A 21,983-nucleotide genomic window follows, 5' to 3' on the forward strand; every position below is an offset into this window, starting at 1 on the left:
ATTGAGAGAGTTATGGCCAAAATACTATCAGTCGTCGCAGCAGGAAATTTCTAAAAAAAAGATAGCGAAAATAAAGATAATTTTTCAAGAAGAGTTGCGATTTTTTATCTTTTGTTTAAAAGATGAGTTATCTTTATCCGAGATATTTCCTAATACTACTATAAATAGAATCCTAATTCTAAGAGGATTTATTTATCCACTATAAATAGAATCCTAATTCTAATAGGATTCAACTAACTTTCCCATTACTATAAATAAGACGTCTTAGACTATAAATGGAGGAGAATCCAAAAGCTACAAATTAGAGAGAGAAAACCAGAGAGAGAGCAAGGAAGAGACGGAGATCGGCTTTGAAGTGTTCTTCATCATAATTCTTTTTCTTCTCCTTCTACTTTTACTAAATATTATGATTTTGGTTATAATGTCTAGTTCTGAGTAGTTTTCTTTTAGTTAAGGGTTATTTCAAAACCCGAAACATGAATTCTTAATTTCATTATTGAATGTTAATTTTTAGTTTCTATTATATCAAATTGCTTCTATTCTTCTATGTTCAATGTCATGATTATTGTTTTAATCTTGTTTAGATGGCCACTAAATTAAGTTTTACTTTAATCTACCGTCATCTTAGGATTACTATTCACCTAATAGTCTAGGATTCTAAGTGTTTGTGACAAATTACAATTTGTGATGAAGAATAGAACCTAGGTTAAATGAATTATATGCTTCATTGATTTGTTGCCTAGATTAGTCTATCTCCATAAATTTCAATGCTTTATCTAAGTTAAATAAATTGCATGTTTCATGGATTTACTGCTTTAGGTAAAAGAGTTAATTATTGAGTGTTTCGCCTTGATTACATACAATAGGAGATTGGGATAATTGACTGCTTCAGCGTTATCTGCGGGATTAATAGTTTGATTGGAAACTGAAAAATTACATTCTTTAATAGGAATTAGGAATGATTGTTGAGGGTGGCGAATAACCTTTAACTAGTTTCTCATATCGTATTCTTTACTTTAAATTTGTTCTTTTCTTTAATTTTTATTTTTATTCTAATCTTCAAAACCCCTCTTTTTCCTAATTCTTACTAATTTGTGAATAATTGAATAAACATAGTCCTCGTGGAATCAACCCTTACTTACGATTATACTAAAATAATTGGAAGTATTGGAATAAAAAAAAAATAGTAAATTTGCTGTGGCTTACATCACGTATCACTAGTTCAATCACTAAGTTTAAAAATTTCCAATTATAAAAAGTACTTGTGGTGTACTTAATTTTTGTAAAATAACTACTAACCATCGACAAGTAATTTTTCACCATCATATAAAAAATCAATTATAAACTAAATCCAAAGCGTGCAAGTGCAACCATACCATATTTATAAAACCGACAAAAACTATAGTTGTTCTAAAACAAAATATTCCCTATATATGTTAAAAAAAAAATATTCCCTATATATCTAGTTATATATGATACTGTAAATATACATTACAATTGTTCTCAATTTTTTTTTTTTTTTTACGGAAAGATTTTTTTTTTTTTTTTGAAAATGAAATATCAACTTCATTGAAATGATTAGCATTCAGAATACAAGAGGGAGATTAACTCCTCCCAAGCATTATACTCAAAAATGCTACGACCAGAGAGAAAACGAGAATGCCTTGCAACAACATGGGCAACTCGATTTGCTGATCGTCTAATAAAACAAATCCTAACATTATTGAGAGAAGAAAGTAAAATTTGACAGTCATGAATAAGGGCCGTGGTATTACTTGGATGTCTTGGGAAAGAATGGCAAAGCCCAAGTTGGAAGGTGGTATGGGTTTTCGAATCCTTCATGACTTTAATCTTGCAATGCTTGCTAAACAAGGTTGGAGACTTCTGTGTAATTCTGATTCTTTGGTGGGTAAAGTATTCAGAGCCAAATATTTTCCTACCAGTGACTACCTATCGGCCGATTTGGGAAATAATCCCAGTTTTGTATGGCGAAGTATTTGGGCTGCTCAAAGTGTGGTTCGTCTCGGGGCTGTGCGTATTATTGGAAATGGTGAAACTACCAGGATCCTCTCTACCCCTTGGCTACCTGATAGTGGGAACAGACTTGTAACTTCAACTCATCCAGCCCTTTTGCATAACACTGTGAGTTCTCTCTTCTCATTGGAAGCTCGTACTTGGGACCCTGAGGTTGTTGAGGACCTGTTTAACAACCGAGATGCCAATCTGATCTTGGGTCTTCCGCTATCTCTCAATTCTGGTTCTGATTTCTGGTCTTGGTCGGGAGACCGCTCTGGGTTGTTCTCTGTTAAAACTGCCTATGTCATGCTGCAGAAGAATAAACCCCAGCTTACTAGCGCTGATAACTCTGGGTTTTGGCGTAAGCTATGGCAATTGAAGATCCCTCCCAAGGTAAAGAATCTGCTATGGCGTGCAATTACTGATTGTCTTCCCACTTGTCTTCAATTAGTAACAAAACATGTGAACATTTCTGGGGTCTGTCCTGTGTGTACAAACCAAGCAGAGTCAATTGTTCATGCTCTTCTCATATGCCCTTTTGCTATGTCATGCTGGAACACTCTTGGCATCTCTTATGATACGAACCACCCATACTCTTTTGGTGGTTGGTTTGACAAAGTGATTACGGCATCTGATGAGGATCTCGCCTCACGGGCAACAATGCTCTGTTGGGCAATTTGGAAGGCCCGTAACCTTGTTGTATGGAAGAATAAGGTATCCTCGCAAGCTGAAGTCATTGCATCTGCACAAACAACTCTTGATCATTGGCGTAACGCTCAAGATAACTTTTCCCTATCTTCGCTATTCTTTGAGAATAGAGGAGATGGAGCTGAGCGTTGGACTAAACCTGAATCAAACAAAATCAAGTTAAATGTAGATGCGGCTCTCTTTCCACAGGATAATTCTTACGGGTTCGGGATTGTCGCCCGAAATAGCTCTGGCGGGCTCATCGAGGCTAAAACTAAGTACTTCGGCGGGGTCTATGATGCAGAAGTCGTTGAAGCAATGGGAGTCAAAGAAGCTCTGAGTTGGATAAAGAGCAACAATTGGTCTGATGTTGAGATTGAGACAGACAATATGCTCACTGTGCAAGGCATTCGTAGTAATCACTCTGTGAATTCTATTTTTGGTTTACGGAAAGATTTAAGTTTTCATTTAACAAAGAAAAAACAGACAAAATCCATTACAAAACTCAACAATAAGCAAAAGCAAATCAATACCAACAAGGGCGAGCAAACAGCAATAAAGCCAATAGACCGACCAATCGAGGTCATAGTCATTTTCAAGTACCATACCACCATAAATAGAAGGTAAAGAACTAATACAAGGATACAAACCCTCAAATCTCTAACAAGAAAAGATCCATTACTAGACCAAAAACCTAAACTTAAAAGACAAACATAAAGCAATAGATCTGAAAATAGATCTAAAATAAAACAACATCAATATATAAAAACAAGACCATAGAACCCACACCAACGGGAGAGGAAGAGACAACTCGCCACCAACAAGCTCTCGGAGCCGGAGGGAACGCAGAACCCGACCGCCCCTCCATCTCAATTCGTCCCCGAGCTTCAAAAGGAAAGGAAGAGGGCCAAAAATGCAAAAACCAGCCAAGAAAAATCGGCTGACATTGTCGGAGGCCCATCGGTGCCACCTTCGGACCTCAACCGCTGTAGACCACGAAGCCCCAAAAACCTTGCCCTCCCCTCGACGGCGACTCCGAAAAAGCATCACTGTTGCCGGCTTCTCCATGTTCGTCGTGCAAGGAACCATGACCAAGAGTACCATCATCCCTCTCGGCTAGAGAACACCAACCGCACAGCCAGGCCAACGGCTGGGTCTCTAGCCGAGCAAGAAAAAGAGAAAGAGATGAAACCCTAGCTTATAGAGAGAAGAGAGAGAAAAATGTAAATATATATAAATGTTATATTCAAAAAATTTAATTTGATGCAAATAAATCTCTAATCAAGAAAAAATAATAGCAAAAGTATTCAAGCGCTTAATTTTTGTAATTCTATTAGTACTCATTTTAACTCATCCGTTAATTTATTGTAATAGTGCCACATGTTGATATTTTATTGGTTCAACTTATAATTTTGATTTAAAAAATTTAAAATTAAATAAAAAAACTAAACAAATTATCTTAAAAATTAATGAATTATTTTTCTCATATTTTTTTCTTTATCTTTTTTTTTTATTCTTTTTTAAATCGCTATTCTATTTTGTGTTCATCTCTTTCACCTTTTTTTCTTCATTATTCCTCTCTGACAGACGAATGGATGAAACCACTACCACCACCACCGCAACCATTACGATAGATGCGTAGTCCCAAATCTAAGTTCAAACTTCAAAGACCGTCTTTTTGAATATTTTAATTTATTTCTTTCGAAACTGTAATTAAAGTACAACAGTGCACTTTGCAATAACATATTGAAATCTTGTTACAACATAACACAGATTTGCAATTACAAAATAGAAACAGAAATAAATTGTGCAGAATTTAAAACTTGATACAAGATAATTGTATGTGGTATCAGTGGTCTTTCAAAAACTACTAGTCCATGGGGCAACGTCCAGAGAATGAAATCAATTAATAAAGTATCAAAGATTACAAAAGCAATTGACTTAAACAAATTTAGACTCTCTTTAATAATTTGTCGTAATCTTTTGTAATTCATTTTGCCAATATGATTTCTGAACACCACCAAGCAGCGAACTCCCTTCGAATTTTGATGTGTGAGTGCTTACTTCCTCCCGAAGTAAGGCTTGAACAAGTCTTCTCCTGAAGACCCTTCCCTTGGTCAATGACGCTCTACAACCTATTCTAAGAATATAGTATAAGAACAATAAACAAAGTTAAAACCTAGCTGAATACTCTAGGTTTTACAAAAAAGAAAAAAAAAACTCTCTCCCATAAAAATATGAAAAATTAAACTAGAAGAGAATATTTGACTGCTCTCCAGGTCCTATTTATAGAGCATAAAAACTCTAGAGACAAACACAAACACATTTTTCCAGTTGTACAAATTAAATTTTCCTAATAAAATCCTTGATTTGCAGCATAAGTTTGGACTTTGCTGCAGCAGATCAGGATTAAATGGAAATCTTTCTAAATAGGACCAAGATCACAATTTGGTTTTCAATACCTGCCAAAAAAATATTATTTGATTTGTTACATGCATAGTAAAATCAAAATTAACAACTAGAAAAGGAAAAGTCATTTTTTCCAAATTTAAGTAAACCTTCTATATAGAGAATTTTTTCTCTTATAAGAGAAGTTTCCTAAAAGAAAAATACAGCTATTAACAAAAGTTTCCTAAATAGAAAGGGAAATTTGATATTATATGCTTAAAATTAATTTATCCACTAAAAATATGCTAGCATATTTTGCATCATGCAAAATATTCTTACACCATTTTCCCATCCAATTTTACCCTTAAACAAATAAAAACCAAACATCCATCTCTCTCTCTCTAGGATACTCACACCACACACACGCACACACTCTACCAGCCAGACGACCCATCACCGGAGGTAGTGTTGTTCGGCCGCCTTACATTTTAAAAAAACTTTTCTCATTTTTTGCGTTTTTTTCTTCTGGTTTACCAGTTTTTTACGATATTTTGCGATATTTAACGATGTATTTGCAATGATAGAACAAATCTGAGGTTAGGGATGAAGTTTAGTGATGATTTGCGATATTTAGCGATGTTTCGCGATGATATTCGCGATGTGTTTCGCGATGTTGTGAATTGGAGACATTTAAAGATATTTTCGTGATTTCGCGATGTTTCGCGATGATGTTCGCGATGTGTTTCGTGATGTTGTGAATTGGAGACATTTAAAGATGTTTTCGTGATTTTGCGATGTTTCGCGACATCTAGCGATGATGTTTCGCGACATCGTCAAAAATTAGAAAAAAAAAATGCAGAAAACAAGCATTGTTGTGAGACATTTAGAGATGTTTCAAGATTTCGCGATGTTTCGCGACATCGTCAAAAACCAAAAAAAAAATGCAGAAAACAAGCGCTAGATGGGTCAGAAACCAGAAAAAAAAAATGTGGTGGTCGTGGGTTGTCTTGGGTGCTTCTCGTGGGTCGTCGCGAGTCGTCATGGGTCTTCTCAGTCGTGGGCCGTCTTGGTCGGTCGGAGCTCGTGACAGTCGGGGCTGGATGGGAATAACAGAGAGAGAGAGGGGGGAAGTTAGACAGAGAGAGTGGGAGATGAGAGCTTTTGAATTGTAAGGGTAATTTTGGGGTTTTAGGATGTTTGGAGAATATTTAGAGTGTTTATTTAAAGGTGGTATATTAAAAGAATAGTCTAAATTTTTAAGTATATTTTAACAAATTTTCCAATAAAAAAAGGGCAACCATACACACGAAATTAAATACAATAAAACTATATTTATTTCTCAATCAATATTTACATTAATTAAAAAATACTTTGACAATTAAATTATCAAAAAAAGACGTTACCAAACTCCTCTTCTTCTTCTTCCTAGATTTGACTTCTAAGCCCCAAATTCCAAACTCTATTTAAGAGGCACTCAAATCCAACATTCAAACAACACATAATAGCTCTCTATTTTCTATCCAAAAACACAATAAAAATCAATAATAACTCAGATTTATAGCTAAGAATCAATTGTCTTTTCGAAAAACTCCATAATCTATGAAGACATTTGTGAAGAGCTCAGATCTATAGCAAAAGAAGAGTGTGATCTCCATGCCCAAACTCTCCTTACGTTGTCATCCAACTTCCTTTGTCGTTGTCCAACTCGACCCCTTTCTTCGTCCAAATTTGTAGAGATGAAGAGCTTGTTTGGCTGTGTTTTCAGTTTTCAGTTTTTAAAATTGTGTTTTTTATAGTGAGAATAGAAAACAGTTTTTTGTCATTTTAAAAATTTAATGGTGTTTGACACAAATTTTTAAAAACTGTTTTTGGATTTTTTTTTTTTACGAAAAAAATCAATATTTTAGCACCATACCATGATATTAACACATTCGGATCTAAGTTGGGGTATGGTTTTGGGTCTAGGATCCGAGTATATGAGCAAAATATAAAATATAATATGTTAGACAAAAAAAATTGGTTTTGAAAATTGAAAATAGCCTTTTGATGTTTTCTGTTTTCAAGTTTTTTAAAACTCAATTTTTAAAAAACAGTTTTTAAAATTTTTTGCCAAACGACTCTTAATAGTTTTTAAAAACTGTTTTCAGTTTTAAAAAACAGAAAACAGTTTTTAAACTGTAAAACCAGACAACCTCGAAGTTTTTCTTTTTTTTTTTCCCCTTACTGACTCAGCCTCTCCAAACGGGTCTAAGGTATTTCGTGCATGTGTAAATTTTTAAAAAAAAAATTATCACTATGTGATAATGCAAATACAAATATAATTTTACTATCCTATCTTTGGTGTATAACCAAAGAGATCAAGAAAAGATAATAAAAATTTAATTTTATGCTATTTTAATATCTTATGCTCATTTGTACTTACTTTATAATTACACTTACTTTATGCTAATTAGATTAAATTCTTACTATAATTACTTTAAAATTTTATTTTATTTTATTTTTAAATTATAAGTATAAATATTTAAAATTTATAAATATCACTTCATTACATTTTAAATTTTATAATAAACATTAATTTATAATTTTTTATTTAATTTATTTAAAATACCCCCTCTCACTCTCTTCGTCTCTCTCTCTCTCTCTGACAGAACTGAAAAAAAAAACATATAGTCCGATGGTCGGACCACATGGTCCGATGGGTCCGATTGGTCGGACCCGATCGGACCATGTGCATTTGTTTTTTTTTTTTGTTCGGTCCGAGAGAGAGAGAGAGAGAGAGAGAGAGAGAGAGAGAGAGAGAGAGAGAGAGAGAGAGAGAGAGAGAGAGAGAGAGAGAGAGAGAGAGAGAGAGAGAGAGAGAGAGAGAGAGAGAGAGAGAGAGAGAGAGAGAGAGAGAGAGGGGGGTATTTTTGGAGTTTTGAAAAAAAGTGTCATATTTTTTGTAGTGTAAAATGTATTGGTTTAAAAAAAAAATTGAACATTTTTAAGTATAGAAAATCAAATTTCCCATTACAAATTACAAACTTTTTAATCTTCAAAATATCATTTGCTTTCATTTTCAATTTTGTAATAAATATTCATTTACAATTTTCTATTTTATTTATTAAACTTAAAAATGACAACCTTTTTAAAGTTCATTACTTACTTACTTTTTAAAATTAAACAATAATTAGTAATTTATAATTTTGACATTTATTCAATTAAATTAAAGATTACAATTTTTTTTTTTAAAAAAAATTGATTACCTATTATATTTTATAATATATACTAATTTTTTAATATTATTTATTTAAATTAAAGATTACAAATTTTTTAAAATAAAAAAGAAATTTTGATTACCTATTATATTTTATAATATATATTAATTTAAATTAAAGATTACTAAAACAAATATTTTGATTACTTATTATATATTTTAATATATACTAATTTATATTTTTCTATTTTATTTATTTAAATTGAATATTATAAAGTTTAAAAATTTCAAATACATTTTTTGGAATACTTTTGACATTTTATGATATACATTATTTTACAAATTTTTATTTAATTTATTTAAATTAAAAATTACATTACATAACTATCTACCAAAATTTGGGCAACATAACGGCTTAAAAAGCGTAAACCCAAATTTTTCAAAACCTATCAATATAGCACAAACAAACTTTCGATAACAACATATGAAAAACAATAAATCACACCACCGATCAGACTGCAGTATTTTATCACGGAACCTACTTCACTAACATGTATAGGCATACTAACTTATAACAAAACTATTAAATTAATTACTAATATAAAGAAAAAAAAACAAACCTGAAGCAGTCCAAAAATGACAACAACAAGCAGGAGGCGGTGCTTCGGGCCGGTAGACGGGACCTAATTTCAAAAAAATAAAACTCAATAATTAAAATATCAACATACATACACACACATAAATATATATACATACACTTATACTTAAACTTACATATATATACACATACACATACATACACACACACATAAACACATACACATACATATACACACATAAATACCTATATACTCTCACATATTTACATATACTCTCACATAAATATATATACACATATACATATATATATACATACACCCACATACACATACACATATACATATATACATATATACACCCACATACACATATACATATATATACATACACCCATATACACATACATACATACACATATATACATCCACATCCACATACACATACACATACATACATACACATACAGAAATACATATATACATATATACACCCACATACACATATACATATATATACATACACCCATATACACATACATACATACACATATATACATCCACATCCACATACACATACACATACATAAATACACATACATAAATACATATATATACACATATATACACTAATAAACATATTTACACATACACATACACATTTACATAAACTTTTCAAAAAAAAATTAAAATTAAAAAATTAAAAAATACCTTCCACAAATAACAGGAGGTGGGGCTTCGGGTGGTGTGCGGTGGAGGCTACTGCGGCCGGTGGTGGTGCCCGACGGACGGTGGTGAGTGGCTGCCGGCGATGGGGATTTTTTTCAAAAAAAAAAAAACAAAATTTTTTAGAGAAATGAGTGAGATTTTGAGTGAGATTGATAGAGATTAGTGAGATTGAGTGAGAATGAGTGAGATTGAAAGAGAGGGATGAAGGAGATGAAGGAGGAATTTTTTGAGAGAAAAAAAAAATTCAGAAAAAAAAAATGCAGAAATGGGGTCTGCTCGTCGAAGGGGATATATGAACACTTTTACCGGCGCATTGAATTGCGCCGGTAAAAGTGGTCATATAACCCTAAAACCAAACGCACCGTTTGGCTTACCACTTTTACCGGCGCATTAATGCCCCGGTAAAAGTAACCCCACCTACCACCAATTTCCACGCGTTTTATTTCCCCCCAAATTTTCACGAGGGCGGTTAACATTCCCACCAAAATTTGGGAAACTTTTACCGGCGCAATTGTGTGCCGGTAAAAGCCTTACAGAATTGGACATGTGTTCGCGCCATTTGGCGATTCAGTATTCATCTTTTACCGGCGCATTTCATTGCGCCGGTAAAATGTATAGCTGAATCCAATCCCAAATTCAGCATCTCATTTATGCTGATAACTTTTGCCGGTGCAATTGGTCAACTGCGCCGGCAAAAGTTGCTTTTCTTGTAGTGTCGAGTACATGGTAGAAAGACCAAATAGATGTGGATATGGAGGGTTTCGGGTGGCAAGGGGGGTGGTGGGGAGAAAAATAGAGAGAAGAAAAAGAAGAAGCGAGATAAAGAAAAAAAATTAATAATAATAATAATAATAATAATAATAATAATAATAATAATAATAATTTTTATAATTTTTAATTTTTTAATTTTTTTAATTAAAATTATGAGTTGGACAAATAAAATATACTGTTAGGATAAATTAACAGATTAATTAGTTAAAATGAGGACTATTAGAATTATCAAAATTAAGAGCTTGACTTATTTGTATCGAACAGAATTTTTGGAGGACTTATGACACAATTATATATCCCACAAATAATAATGAATGAGGTTACTTAACTATGAGTTTATGGCCTATGTACATTATTATGCTCTTGAATTTTTTAGCCCTTTAAAAATAGTCTCAGAAGTATTTAAAGTATTGTAAATTAGTCTTATGTGATCAAGTTTTTATGATTATTTAGACAAGTGTTATATCAGTAACACGTGTATAATTATTTTAAAAAAATAATTTAAAAATTTTTTAATTTAATTTTACATATTTTTTTAATTATTAATTAATTTTAAGTTTAATTATTTTTTTTAATTTTAAATTATACACGTGACACTGACAATGAATAGGGTGAACACTATTTTAGCGAGCACGTATATCATTAATTCAAGCCATAAATATCCTAAATAACCTATAACAATTTGGGTGGCGTTTGGTTAGAGGTAATGAAATAGAATGGAATAGAAATGAAACAATTTTCATTTTATTCTTTTGTTTAGTTGTATTTTAAACTATTAGAATATTATTCCAATAAGATGACATTTCTACCACTTTAATGGAATGACTATTCAATTTTAAATTGAAAGCAAAAACAATTCCAATACAAAATTTAAAAAAAATTTAATAATTTTTTTTATCAATTTTTTTATATATTTTAAATTTTATTCTATTCCATTCCTATTTCAATTCTTATTCTCATTCTTATTTTTATATTTTCATCTCTCCAAAACAAACGCAATGTGATTCATGGAAAATATGTGAAACTTCATTTGTACTAGTGCAAAATCCATTATGGCTAGCAGCTTCATGCAATGCTACGTGTGGTGCCCACACGGTCTTTAATCTTAATTATTATTTCTCTATACCCTTACTTATATAATTTGCTCTCTTTCTGCATATACATATTATAATTATTAATATTTATTTGATTTTGTTTTATTTACCTATGTGATTTAATTTCCAGTTGTCACATACAACATTACAAATAGGAAACATCTCGCGTGGTATCCCATGATTAGTGGGACCATTCTCTTTTAATCTAAAATTGTTTAATATTGTAATATATGCTAATCTCTACCAAATTTTGGGAGAAAATATCAAATAAAAATAAACTTATATTCCTTTGATTAAGGCACTAATAATAAGTTTATATAATCAAAAGGCACCTTATTACTTAAAGTGTGTATTCAGTCCAGCCATTTTCTACTCATAAGTCCAATATTATTACTCAATATATATTATATAATATATCACTCTGATCCTTCTAACAAGTACTACTACTTAATTAATTAATTACTTTTATATTTCTGTATTCTATTAATAAATCTCTGTTAATTTCTCTGTTTATATATACTTAATTGGTTGACCAACAGTTTTATATATTTTCTTTAATGATATATATGCTCAATGATTATAATTCCAAAAAACCTAAATGGGATATATTGGTAGCTGTGTACTGAAAGCACATGGGAATATATATATGTTTATATTTAAAAAATATAACTCTCTCTTTCTCATGAATAATATTATTATTAATCGAAAGTTGATACCTTATGTTAGGTTGGTAGGCCTCTTAATCAAAATTTTGGGTGTTATTTGATTCGTCCACCGACTAATTACTCAATTATCTCTTTGTTTTGGGTATTTACAGAAAAGTCAAAAAACATATGTACATGAAGTTTGACTACTACAACAAGTTGTTATCCTTATAAACTGAGCCATGCATATTTATTAGCTGGAGTCAAGTAACAATGGGTCTGGTTGGTTTTTTATGTAGTGGACATAAAAATGGTGTCAATTATATATATGCATGCAAATGCAATGAATACCCAATAAAGAGAAAATAAAGTTGACCCTTTTCTTTATTTTCAAATAATAATCACGTAAAATTGGTATGGGATAAGTTTCAGGCACATGGATGACACAAGTGGTCTCTGATTTTTCACTCTTTTTTTTTTGTTTGCTTCTGTTTCTGTTTATAATTTTCTATAATATAATAAAGTGTTATCTGAACTGAAATAGTACACAGTTTTCACCATTTGCCATTTTCCCAAGCACAAAGATAATGCAAATAAAATAATAATAATTTAATAATAAACTAATAATAGTTAATCAATTTATTTGTTCACAAGAAAATTTGTTCGGAATATAAGATTTTTATTTTGAAATTATATTTACGGTTTTACGGTTTTAGTTTATATAATTATCTATTGTTAAAGGAACTTAATATCTGCGTCTGTGGGCTTTTTTATTTAATTGAAGTCCAGTTCAATTTAGGGTTATATTATTAGGTTCTTAACTCTATAAATACAAATTATGTTATTATTAGTGATTTAAAGAGAAAAAGACTTTCTAAAGTTAGCATTCTTCCATTTTTTTCAATTATTATTTCAAGATCAATCAGGTATGTAATTTATATTATTTCGTTACAATAGTATTCTAAATTTTATGTAATTTAATATGTTAGGTGGCGTTTAATTAGAGGTAATGAAATGGAATGAAATGAAAATAATTTTTATTCTATTTTTTGTTTAGTTGTATATTGAAGTATTGGAATATTATTCCAATGGAATAATCTTTCTACTATTTTAGTAGAATAATTATTTTATTTTGAAATAGATAGAAAGACTATTTCGATACATGATAAGAAAAAATTTAATAATTTTTTTTTTATGTATTTTAAATTTTATTCTATTCCTATTTTTATTACTATGTTTTAATTTCTCCCAATCAAACATCATCTTAGTGTTTTATGAATTTGTAACATAGATCATACTAAATAGATATTATATATTTTTACTAGTCAGTGTAATTTGGTTTAATGATAGGTTTGTCATGTTTGTTTAATTAAGTAAGTACACAATAATTATATTATTAGAGGTAATTGAAATGTTTCAAATTCTTTAATTTTTATAAACAATCGTGAAAATTGAATGTAATTATACAGTACAATGATATAATATTATCGGTTTTAAATAATCAATATTATTAATTACTAACTCCTTTGCCAGGAAAATAAATTTCATATATAATTACTACTTAAAATCCAAACACACAATCTATTTTAAAATAGAGGGTACATGGGTAAATTGTAATTAATACCCTATTAATTATATTACAGTTGCTTCCAAATAAACGAAAAGATCCAACTTTTGAATGTGAAATGGAAAATGAGAAAAGAGAAAGTAATTAGTATGAGAAATAAGAAGAGAATGAAAGCAAGGTCCAATCACTGGCGAAATTAAGGGAATTAATGGGCATTTTTGTTTGGTGAAAAGTTTATATTTTTGTTGTGTGTGGGGTGTAGCCATTCCAGATTATTATTACCTTTATTACAAATATGAACAACAATCAATCAATGAATGAGTTAAATGCCTTTCCTTTCATTTCAAGCAAATGACAACTATTACAACGCGGTTTCATTTCATTTTCTTCTTAATAAAGTTTCGGTTTTTAATATTAAGCTCTACTATTATTTTACACTGTATATTATGTCTACTGTATAGACTCTGGTCCCAACCAAAGTTCTACTCTTTTTCAACCACACCAAAAGAAAAAAAATAAAGTAATAAGAAAAGGAAAAAAAGAGAACACTATCTGGAGAACCTCTGTCTCTCTCTTTCCCGCGTTACCTTATTTAAGGCTCTGCCTCTGACCAATTTATCTTGAAAAGGATAGGCCTTTCACCCTCAAATCAGGTAGCTTTCCCATACTTCTTCATATAAATATATATAAAACAGAAGTTGATAGCTTATATTGGAGTTGTACATAACAAAGTTCTTATCTTTGGTCTCTCTCTGACCTGTGTGGCAACATTTTGATTTCTTTTTTCAGGTGGAGAGAAACTTGACATTGACAATGGAGAAGAAAGTTTTGGTCCATTTAATATGTGGGCTTCTTCTTTCTGTTGTTTTGAGTAGTGTTTGTGTGGTGAAAGGAGATGACCCTTATAAGTTTTACACTTGGACTGTGACTTATGGGACTATTTCTCCACTGGGTGTTCCTCAACAGGTTGGTTGCTCACTTTTGCTCTTTTTCTACTTCAGATCTATTTTTTTTATTGTTTTATTTTCAATACCATAAATATTAAGTAAAAATATTCTGAAAATTTTGTGTCTGTTTCTTAGGTTATCCTTATCAATGGTCAATTTCCTGGTCCAAGTCTAGAACTGGTGACCAATGACAACATAATCCTCAATCTCATTAACAAGCTTGACCAACCTTTTCTATTAACCTGGTGAGTCTCTACTCTCTCTCTCTCTCTCTCTCTCTCTCTCTCTCTCTTGTAATTGTCCCACATTAGATCTGCAAATGATTTTAGTCCTTTGACTGCCATTGTTTTTTGGGATTATGGATTTTTACACTCAAATGCTGCTATGGTTTGCCTCATAAGATGTTTGGTGTGTAGCTGATGATTATGCTGAAGCTTTGATGTCTAATGTAGTATTCATATTTGATTTGTTATGGTTTTTAGGAATGGTGTTAAACAGAGGAAGAACTCATGGCAAGATGGGGTTTTTGGAACCAACTGCCCCATTCCACCAAACACAAACTTTACCTATAAGTTTCAATCTAAAGATCAAATAGGTTCCTTCACATATTTCCCATCACTTCAATTTCACAAAGCTGCTGGAGGGTTTGGAGCTTTGAACATATACCAAAGACCTAGGATTCCAATCCCTTATCCTTACCCAGATGGTGATTTCACTTTGCTTATTGGTGATTGGTACAAGACTAACCACAAGGTACGAATTTCAATTGTCTACACTCATCATCACTTAAAAAAAGATTGCATTTTTAAGTTCTGTGTTCACAAACAATACGTCATTGTGTTTTAATTGATATTATATGCAGGCATTACAAGCTACTTTGGACTCAGGAAAAACTCTTCCCTTTCCTGATGGTATCCTCATAAATGGTCAGCCTACAACTACCTTCACTGGTGATCAAGGTATATATTTATTTATATATATATATATATATGCATGTAATATTACAAGTTTCATTTGTTGCTCAAAAGAATTAGATAAGAAAGATGAATTAGTATTCACCATTGTTTTCCTTTGGTTCTTCTTTCAGGAAAAACATACAAGTTCAGGGTCTCAAATGTGGGATTGTCTACCTCATTCAACTTTAGAATTCAAGGACATAAGATGAAGCTAATTGAAGTTGAAGGATCGCATACTATGCAGAATGAATACGACTCTCTTGATGTACATGTTGGCCAATCAGTAGCAGTCTTAGTAACCTTAAACCAGGCTCCAAAGGATTACTACATTGTTGCTTCCACAAGGTTTACCAAGACTGTTCTTACATCCTCTTCAGTGCTGCATTACTCAAACTCGCATACCCCAGTTTCTGGACCCTTGCCTGCTGGTCCTACTTACCAAATTCACTGGTCTATGTTGCAAGCCAGAACCTATAGGTATACAGATATCAATAACACACAATCCATATGAGTCTACACATTGCTCTCTTGTTGGGCTAGCTTATTGTTTATCATGTAATGTAATCTAATAGTTGATCTGTTTCTTGAAGGTGGAATTTGACAGCAAATGCTGCAAGGCCAAATCCTCAGGGATCATACCATTACGGAAGAGTACCGATAACAAAGACAATTGTATTGGAAAACTCAGCTCCTTTGGTTAATGGAAAGCAAAGATTTGCAGTCAATAGGGTGTCTTATGTCAACCCTGACACCCCTCTAAAGCTTGCTGATCACTTCAACATTCCAGGAGTCTTTAGTGTTGATTCGATCCAAATACTCCCCTCCGAGGGTCCTGCAACAGTAGCTTCATCTGTGGTGCCGCTTTCGCTACATGATTTCATTGAAGTTGTTTTCCAGAACAATGAGAACATTATGCAGTCTTGGCATCTTGATGGTTATGATTTCTGGGTTGTTGGGTAAGTAAGGAAGCAATCAATCAATCAATCAAATGCAAATCCCATTTGTGTTTTAGCTTCAATTCTTATAAGAATAGTTGGTATTGATCATAATTCTTTCTCTTTGACAACAAACAGTTATGGCTCTGGACAATGGACTGAAGCAAAGAGAAACACCTACAACCTTGTGGATGCTCTTACAAGACATACTGCTCAAGTAACTTACATCAACTCTCATACTTCTCTTTTATAAAATACCATTTCTCTTTTTAATCGAGATTTTTCTAATTGTGATATGTTTTGGTTTTGTGAAGGTGTATCCAAAGTCATGGACTTCAATATTAGTGTCACTAGACAACCAAGGCATGTGGAATCTGAGGTCTGCAATTTGGGAAAGACAGTATTTGGGACAACAACTATATATGAGGGTTTGGAACTCAGTTCATAGTCTTGCCAATGAATATGATATTCCTTCTAATGTTCTTCTATGTGGCAAAGCTGTTGGGAGACACCCTTAATTTTTTTTTTGTTACTGTTTGTTTGTTTTTAAAGTCTGTTTTTTTTTTTTTACTTAAAAGTCATAAGAGTTTGACTGTAAAGAATGAAAACAAAATATGAGAAGAAAAGTGAAAGAGTTAATATTCAATATTAGAAGATTGGTTTCTTTATTTGTATACCTATTTTGCGTAGATAATGAAATTAATATATTATTAAAAATTATTATTTTTTGTTTTGTTTATCAGAATCAAGTTGGAACATGTCCGTTTCAAGCTAATTGGATATTTAATAATTTTTTTTTATAAATATATTAAAAATATAAAATATAGTATTTTGAAAATATAATTAGATTTTTTTTCTTAATATACTAATATAGTAACTTAAAAAGCAAAGGGAAATTTCATTTTTTGCCCTTAATAATATATCTTATATCAAATTTTATACCCCTTACTAATTTATACAAAACAATTCCACTATTTTCAAATTCTACCCAAAATACCCCTTCCATTTAATTTTCCCACTCTCTCTTTCCCACTCTCTCTTTCCCTCTCTCTCTGTCTTTCCCACTCTCTCTCCGACTTTTCCTCTTCGTCCCTGCCCAAAAACAAAACAACCGAACAACGAAATCGAACCCGACGACGACGACCACGCATACGCCGAACCCAACAACCCTCTTCTTCCCACTCGATTTTTCCCTCTCTCTCTCTATCTATCTCGGTCTTGAATTCGACCCGTGCTCGTGGAAACCACCACGAACAGTCGCCAACACAGGCCGTCGCCAGTACCCGTGCTCGTCCAAACCCAACACAGGCCATCGCCACCACAACCACGGACCGTCGCCACCACCACAAAGCTCAGTCAAAGGTAAGTTTTTCTTTTTCAAAAAAAAATTAATTTTTTAATAGATTTGGATGTGAAATATTGCATGCTGTTGAAATTAGTGGAATTTTTGTATATTTTGTGCTCTTTCTTGTGGTAGGTTGTATATGTTGGATATGTTTCAATGGTGTTTGTGTGTTTTTACATCGTTATCGATGAAATGTCGATAGGATATCGATAGGATATCGATATATATAGGTTTCTGTTTATAGGTTATCGATATAATGTCGACAAGATTGGAAGTGTTTGAGTCTGTGTTGTTAGTGTATGTCGATAGGATATCATTGGTATGTCGATAGGATGTCGACCTTATTTGGAATAAAAGTGGATGTCTATAATATCGATAGGATATCTACCTTATGTCGATATCTTGTCGACTATTGTTATGTAGTTGATATATGTTAGTGTATGTCGATAGGATATCATTGGTATGTCGACCGAATGTCGACCTTATTTGGAATAAAAGTGGAGGTCTATAATATCGATAGGATATCTACCTTATGTCGATATCTTGTCGACTATTGTTATGTAGTTGACATATGTTTGATAATGTCGACAACATGTCGACAGGATGTCGACAGATTGTCGATATGTTGTCCACAATGTTATTTTATACTGTTTCTGTGATAATGTCGACAACATGTCGACAGTATGTCGACTGTTTGTCGACCAAATTTTTGTGTGCTTACTGTTAGATAATGTCGACTGAATATCGACATGATGTCGATGTTATGTCGACCATTTTTTTAATTTTTCTGGCAGTTATATTGATTTGTTTTTTGTTTTTTCAGATGGCTCCCAGACTCATTATTCCAGCACCCGAGCATTTCACTGGCCGCGTCACATATAGGGGCACTAGAATTTTTGCAAAAATTAAAGCTCGGTTTGAGGAGTTCAACCTTAACAACACGGCGAAGGAAAGCCGTTTCGGGAGCTTCTGGAATGCCGTACCACTGACATTCTCCTCGGTGTTATTTCACCAGCTGATGCTCCACAAAATGAAAGTGGATGCTCAGGAGGAGTTGAGGATGAGGTTTTATGTTGGTCGGAAGGAGGTCCGATTCGGGGTGGTGGAGTTTGCACTCATTACGGGTTTGGACTTCTCCTCGGGGCCAACAGAAGAGGAGAAGGCTGCGCAGGTCGCGCGCTCGGGGTCAGACCGATTGATCAACAAATATTTCAACCGGTCTGATAGTGTGAAGACAGAAGCACTCCAACTTCGCTCACAACCGCCGTAACCCGGAAGACTTGTACAAGCTCGGCTTGTGCTTGTTTGTGGAGTCAGTGCTTCTGGGCCGCGAGGCCAACGCGCTGATCACGCCTCACATACTTAGATATGTGGAAGACCTCGAGTTCTTCTTCCGGATTCCTTGGGGGAAGCACTCATTCGCCAGACTCATGCACTCGCTTCAGAAAGACATGTTGAAACAGAAGGCCAACTACGAGAAGAAGCTGAGTTCGGATGTTCAGCACGAGTGCAAATACACAGCATATGGCTTCGCACATGCAGTCCAATATTGGGCGTACGAGGCCATTTTGGAGGTTGGCAAGAGGTATGGCACGAACCACGGGATTCGGTTCCCCAGGATGCTTAGCTGGACGAGCAAAGGCGATATTGGGAAGAAAGACGTCAGCGCATTATTTTCTAGACGGGTATGATTTTCACTTATGTTCTGAATAATTATTTAACATAAATGCTTGTAATAAATGCTAAATGGTTTTATTTTGATATTTGTTAAACCATAAACAGAATCTGGAAGTGGTGAAGGGGCTCCTTCCACGGACAGAGGAGGAGGCATTTGTGAGGACAATTTCTTACGATGGTGTGGAGAACCTGGTTGATGATGTTGTGGATGACACAGAGGCTGAGGCAGGTAGTCAGGTACCGTAGACTCGTGTCCCGTACACTCGGAAAGAGACACTCAGGTACCAATTTCTGGAACTTTTTTTTCTGTCTTTATTTTTTATTATTTTTTTTATATAGTGGAGGGTATATCGTATGCTTACCGTATTTTTTTGATATATATTTTTTCAGCCATCGGGTTCGAACCTCAGCCCAGTGCACCATCTGCATCAGGCGTTCGGGGTGCCGAGTACACTGATTTAGTGGCTCGGTTGGATAGGATCGAGGGTGACACTCAGGGTCTGTATGCTGCTCATGTCGAGCTGAAGAAGGCATACGAGACCAGCCATGTAGAGCTGAAGGGTGGTCAGAACGTAATTATGGAGCAGCTCAGACACATATTGGCCATGTTGAATCGTCCGCCAACGATGCCTTCAAGACCGGAGGCCCCAGCAGATCCATCTACCCCACCACCACCGCTTCACCCCCAGAAGAGGATGAGGTCTTCCCCGACGATTACGATCCTTATGAGGGAGCTCCGCCGACTCCGATCGAGGCACAACCTCTTATCCATGTACATGACACCGAGTCGCAGGGTGAGATTCTGTCCATGCAGGCACAACCCGCAAGTGGTTAAGAGCTCGGAAGAGGAAGAGAAAGCCTCCTGTATGGTTCGGTGACTATACGGAGATGAAGAGGAGACATAGGCCATCTTCGACTTTTGATCCCCTGGAGCCACCGGATGAGAAATTGTTAACCACTTTCCGAAAGTGGTGTGTTGGACTCATTCCGAACCACCGACTTCGGGATTTGAGAAGTGGTGATTACGGTCCAGGATTCTTTTGGATAATGCTCACACCAAAGGAATGGCTTACAGATGACGTAAGTAAAGTATTTTATAATATTACTTCACTTTACAACTTTATGTGCAATTAATATATTTTTTTGTGTAAGTGACATTTCCGTTTATATGCAGCATATAGATGCAGCAATGCATATGCTGAGGAGGCGACGCACCGACTATCCACTGACATTTCCTCAGAAGGGTATCATTCTCTCCACATTCGTGACCGCCATGATCAGCAGTGCATGGACGAGCCACAAGGGTCCGAGGAAAAACTTTAAATGGGAGGAATATATCCTGGACTACTGCACAGGGTTTCATAAGGTATTGTTTTAGTAAGATTTTAAATGTTAATTGTTTGGGAATATTATTATGGTTTGTTAATTGTTTCGTTGTTCTCTGTAATTACAGTCCCAAGTCTTTGAGAGATGGAGGGGTAACGAGTTTATTTACTTCGTTCTGCACCTTCCCACGGCAAGACACTGGGTCACAGTTGAAGTCGACATAGAGCTGTGGAAAATTAATGTCTACGACTGTGATTCCAGCGTCTGTCATTGGACCGCCATGGAACCCATCATGAAGGTTTGGGCGTAACCGTCGCCCTCGCTAATCCTTGCAACCGGGAATTTCCACATAACAACCAGATCATGGCAGTAGCTAACGGTGACATCACGGTGCTTCCAAAAATGCACGCGACTCGAGCCACTCACGACTTAGTTCCTAAGTCACAACTGTACATAGCGATAAAAAAGTACTATAGTATTAAAATATGTTTTACGTTAGATCGACTTTACATTTTATTTTGCATTTAGTGGTGATTGTGGCGTGTATTGCATTGAGTATGTGGAGCATCTCATGATGCGGCGTGGATTGACCGATGTGACGCTGCACGGATAGCCATGTTTCGTCAACGGTGGTGTGTCGATTTATTTTACCAAAATGTCGGCTGATTATATGTGTAATTATTGGGACATTGTATATTTTGTGTAATTAACATTACAGTTATGTATATATAGATTTTCTTTTCGTTCAAATTTTGATAATTATTCGTGGTTTCAAATATAAAATATCAACATTATTCAACAAAAATAACTATTAAACCTAAAAATAATTAAAATATTTGAAAAATATTCAACCTCAACAAAAATAACTATGACAAAATATGCATCATTACAATATATCAAATTTCCCAACGAATACGTACAAGACGCCTCAGATGCGGGCTTTGCATGTTGCTCTGTTGTGGCCTGAAGCACCACAATGGCCGGTTTCGTGGTACGTAACCTTTTTATCACCGGACGGAAACGGTTCTCCCGTCTTCTTCCGGCGTTGCTTTTTCTTGGACGACCTATGTGCTTCTTTTCCACAGTACCCCAACTTTCATATTCTTGAT

At 33.9% G+C, this 21,983-nt stretch overlaps 3 protein-coding genes across 4 annotated transcripts; all 3 read left to right on the forward strand.

The window, feature by feature from the left end:
* The first annotated feature begins 13,704 nt into the window (after positions 1 to 13,704).
* On the forward strand, positions 13,705 to 17,243 carry LOC115712489 (L-ascorbate oxidase homolog). 2 transcript variants are annotated; one of them, XM_030640768.2, is made up of 9 exons: positions 13,705 to 14,341; positions 14,478 to 14,654; positions 14,771 to 14,880; positions 15,118 to 15,388; positions 15,498 to 15,594; positions 15,723 to 16,068; positions 16,182 to 16,547; positions 16,665 to 16,743; positions 16,841 to 17,243. In XM_030640768.2, the coding sequence occupies exons 2-9, from the start codon at positions 14,502 to 14,504 to the stop codon at positions 17,042 to 17,044; spliced, it is 1,626 nt and encodes a 541-aa protein (XP_030496628.1). In that variant the 5' UTR covers positions 13,705 to 14,341; positions 14,478 to 14,501; the 3' UTR covers positions 17,045 to 17,243. The 2 variants fall into 2 exon arrangements, with proteins under 2 accessions (XP_030496628.1, XP_060970470.1); XM_061114487.1 differs by having other exon boundaries at positions 14,335 to 14,654.
* Positions 17,244 to 19,147: 1,904 nt separating this feature from the next.
* LOC133037151 (uncharacterized) lies at positions 19,148 to 20,383 on the forward strand. Its single transcript, XM_061113993.1, has 4 exons — positions 19,148 to 19,556; positions 19,654 to 19,785; positions 19,939 to 19,996; positions 20,079 to 20,383. The coding sequence occupies exons 1-4, from the start codon at positions 19,302 to 19,304 to the stop codon at positions 20,381 to 20,383; spliced, it is 750 nt and encodes a 249-aa protein (XP_060969976.1). The 5' UTR covers positions 19,148 to 19,301.
* Positions 20,384 to 20,394: 11 nt separating this feature from the next.
* Positions 20,395 to 21,184, forward strand: LOC133037152 (uncharacterized). Its single transcript, XM_061113994.1, has 3 exons — positions 20,395 to 20,628; positions 20,723 to 20,914; positions 21,002 to 21,184. Exons 1-3 carry the CDS (start codon positions 20,437 to 20,439, stop codon positions 21,182 to 21,184), a joined length of 567 nt encoding a protein of 188 aa, XP_060969977.1. The 5' UTR covers positions 20,395 to 20,436.
* The last annotated feature ends 799 nt before the right edge of the window (positions 21,185 to 21,983 follow it).

The sequence above is a fragment of the Cannabis sativa genome, chromosome 4, assembly GCF_029168945.1.
Source record: "Cannabis sativa cultivar Pink pepper isolate KNU-18-1 chromosome 4, ASM2916894v1, whole genome shotgun sequence".
Classification (NCBI taxonomy): domain Eukaryota; kingdom Viridiplantae; phylum Streptophyta; class Magnoliopsida; order Rosales; family Cannabaceae; genus Cannabis; species Cannabis sativa.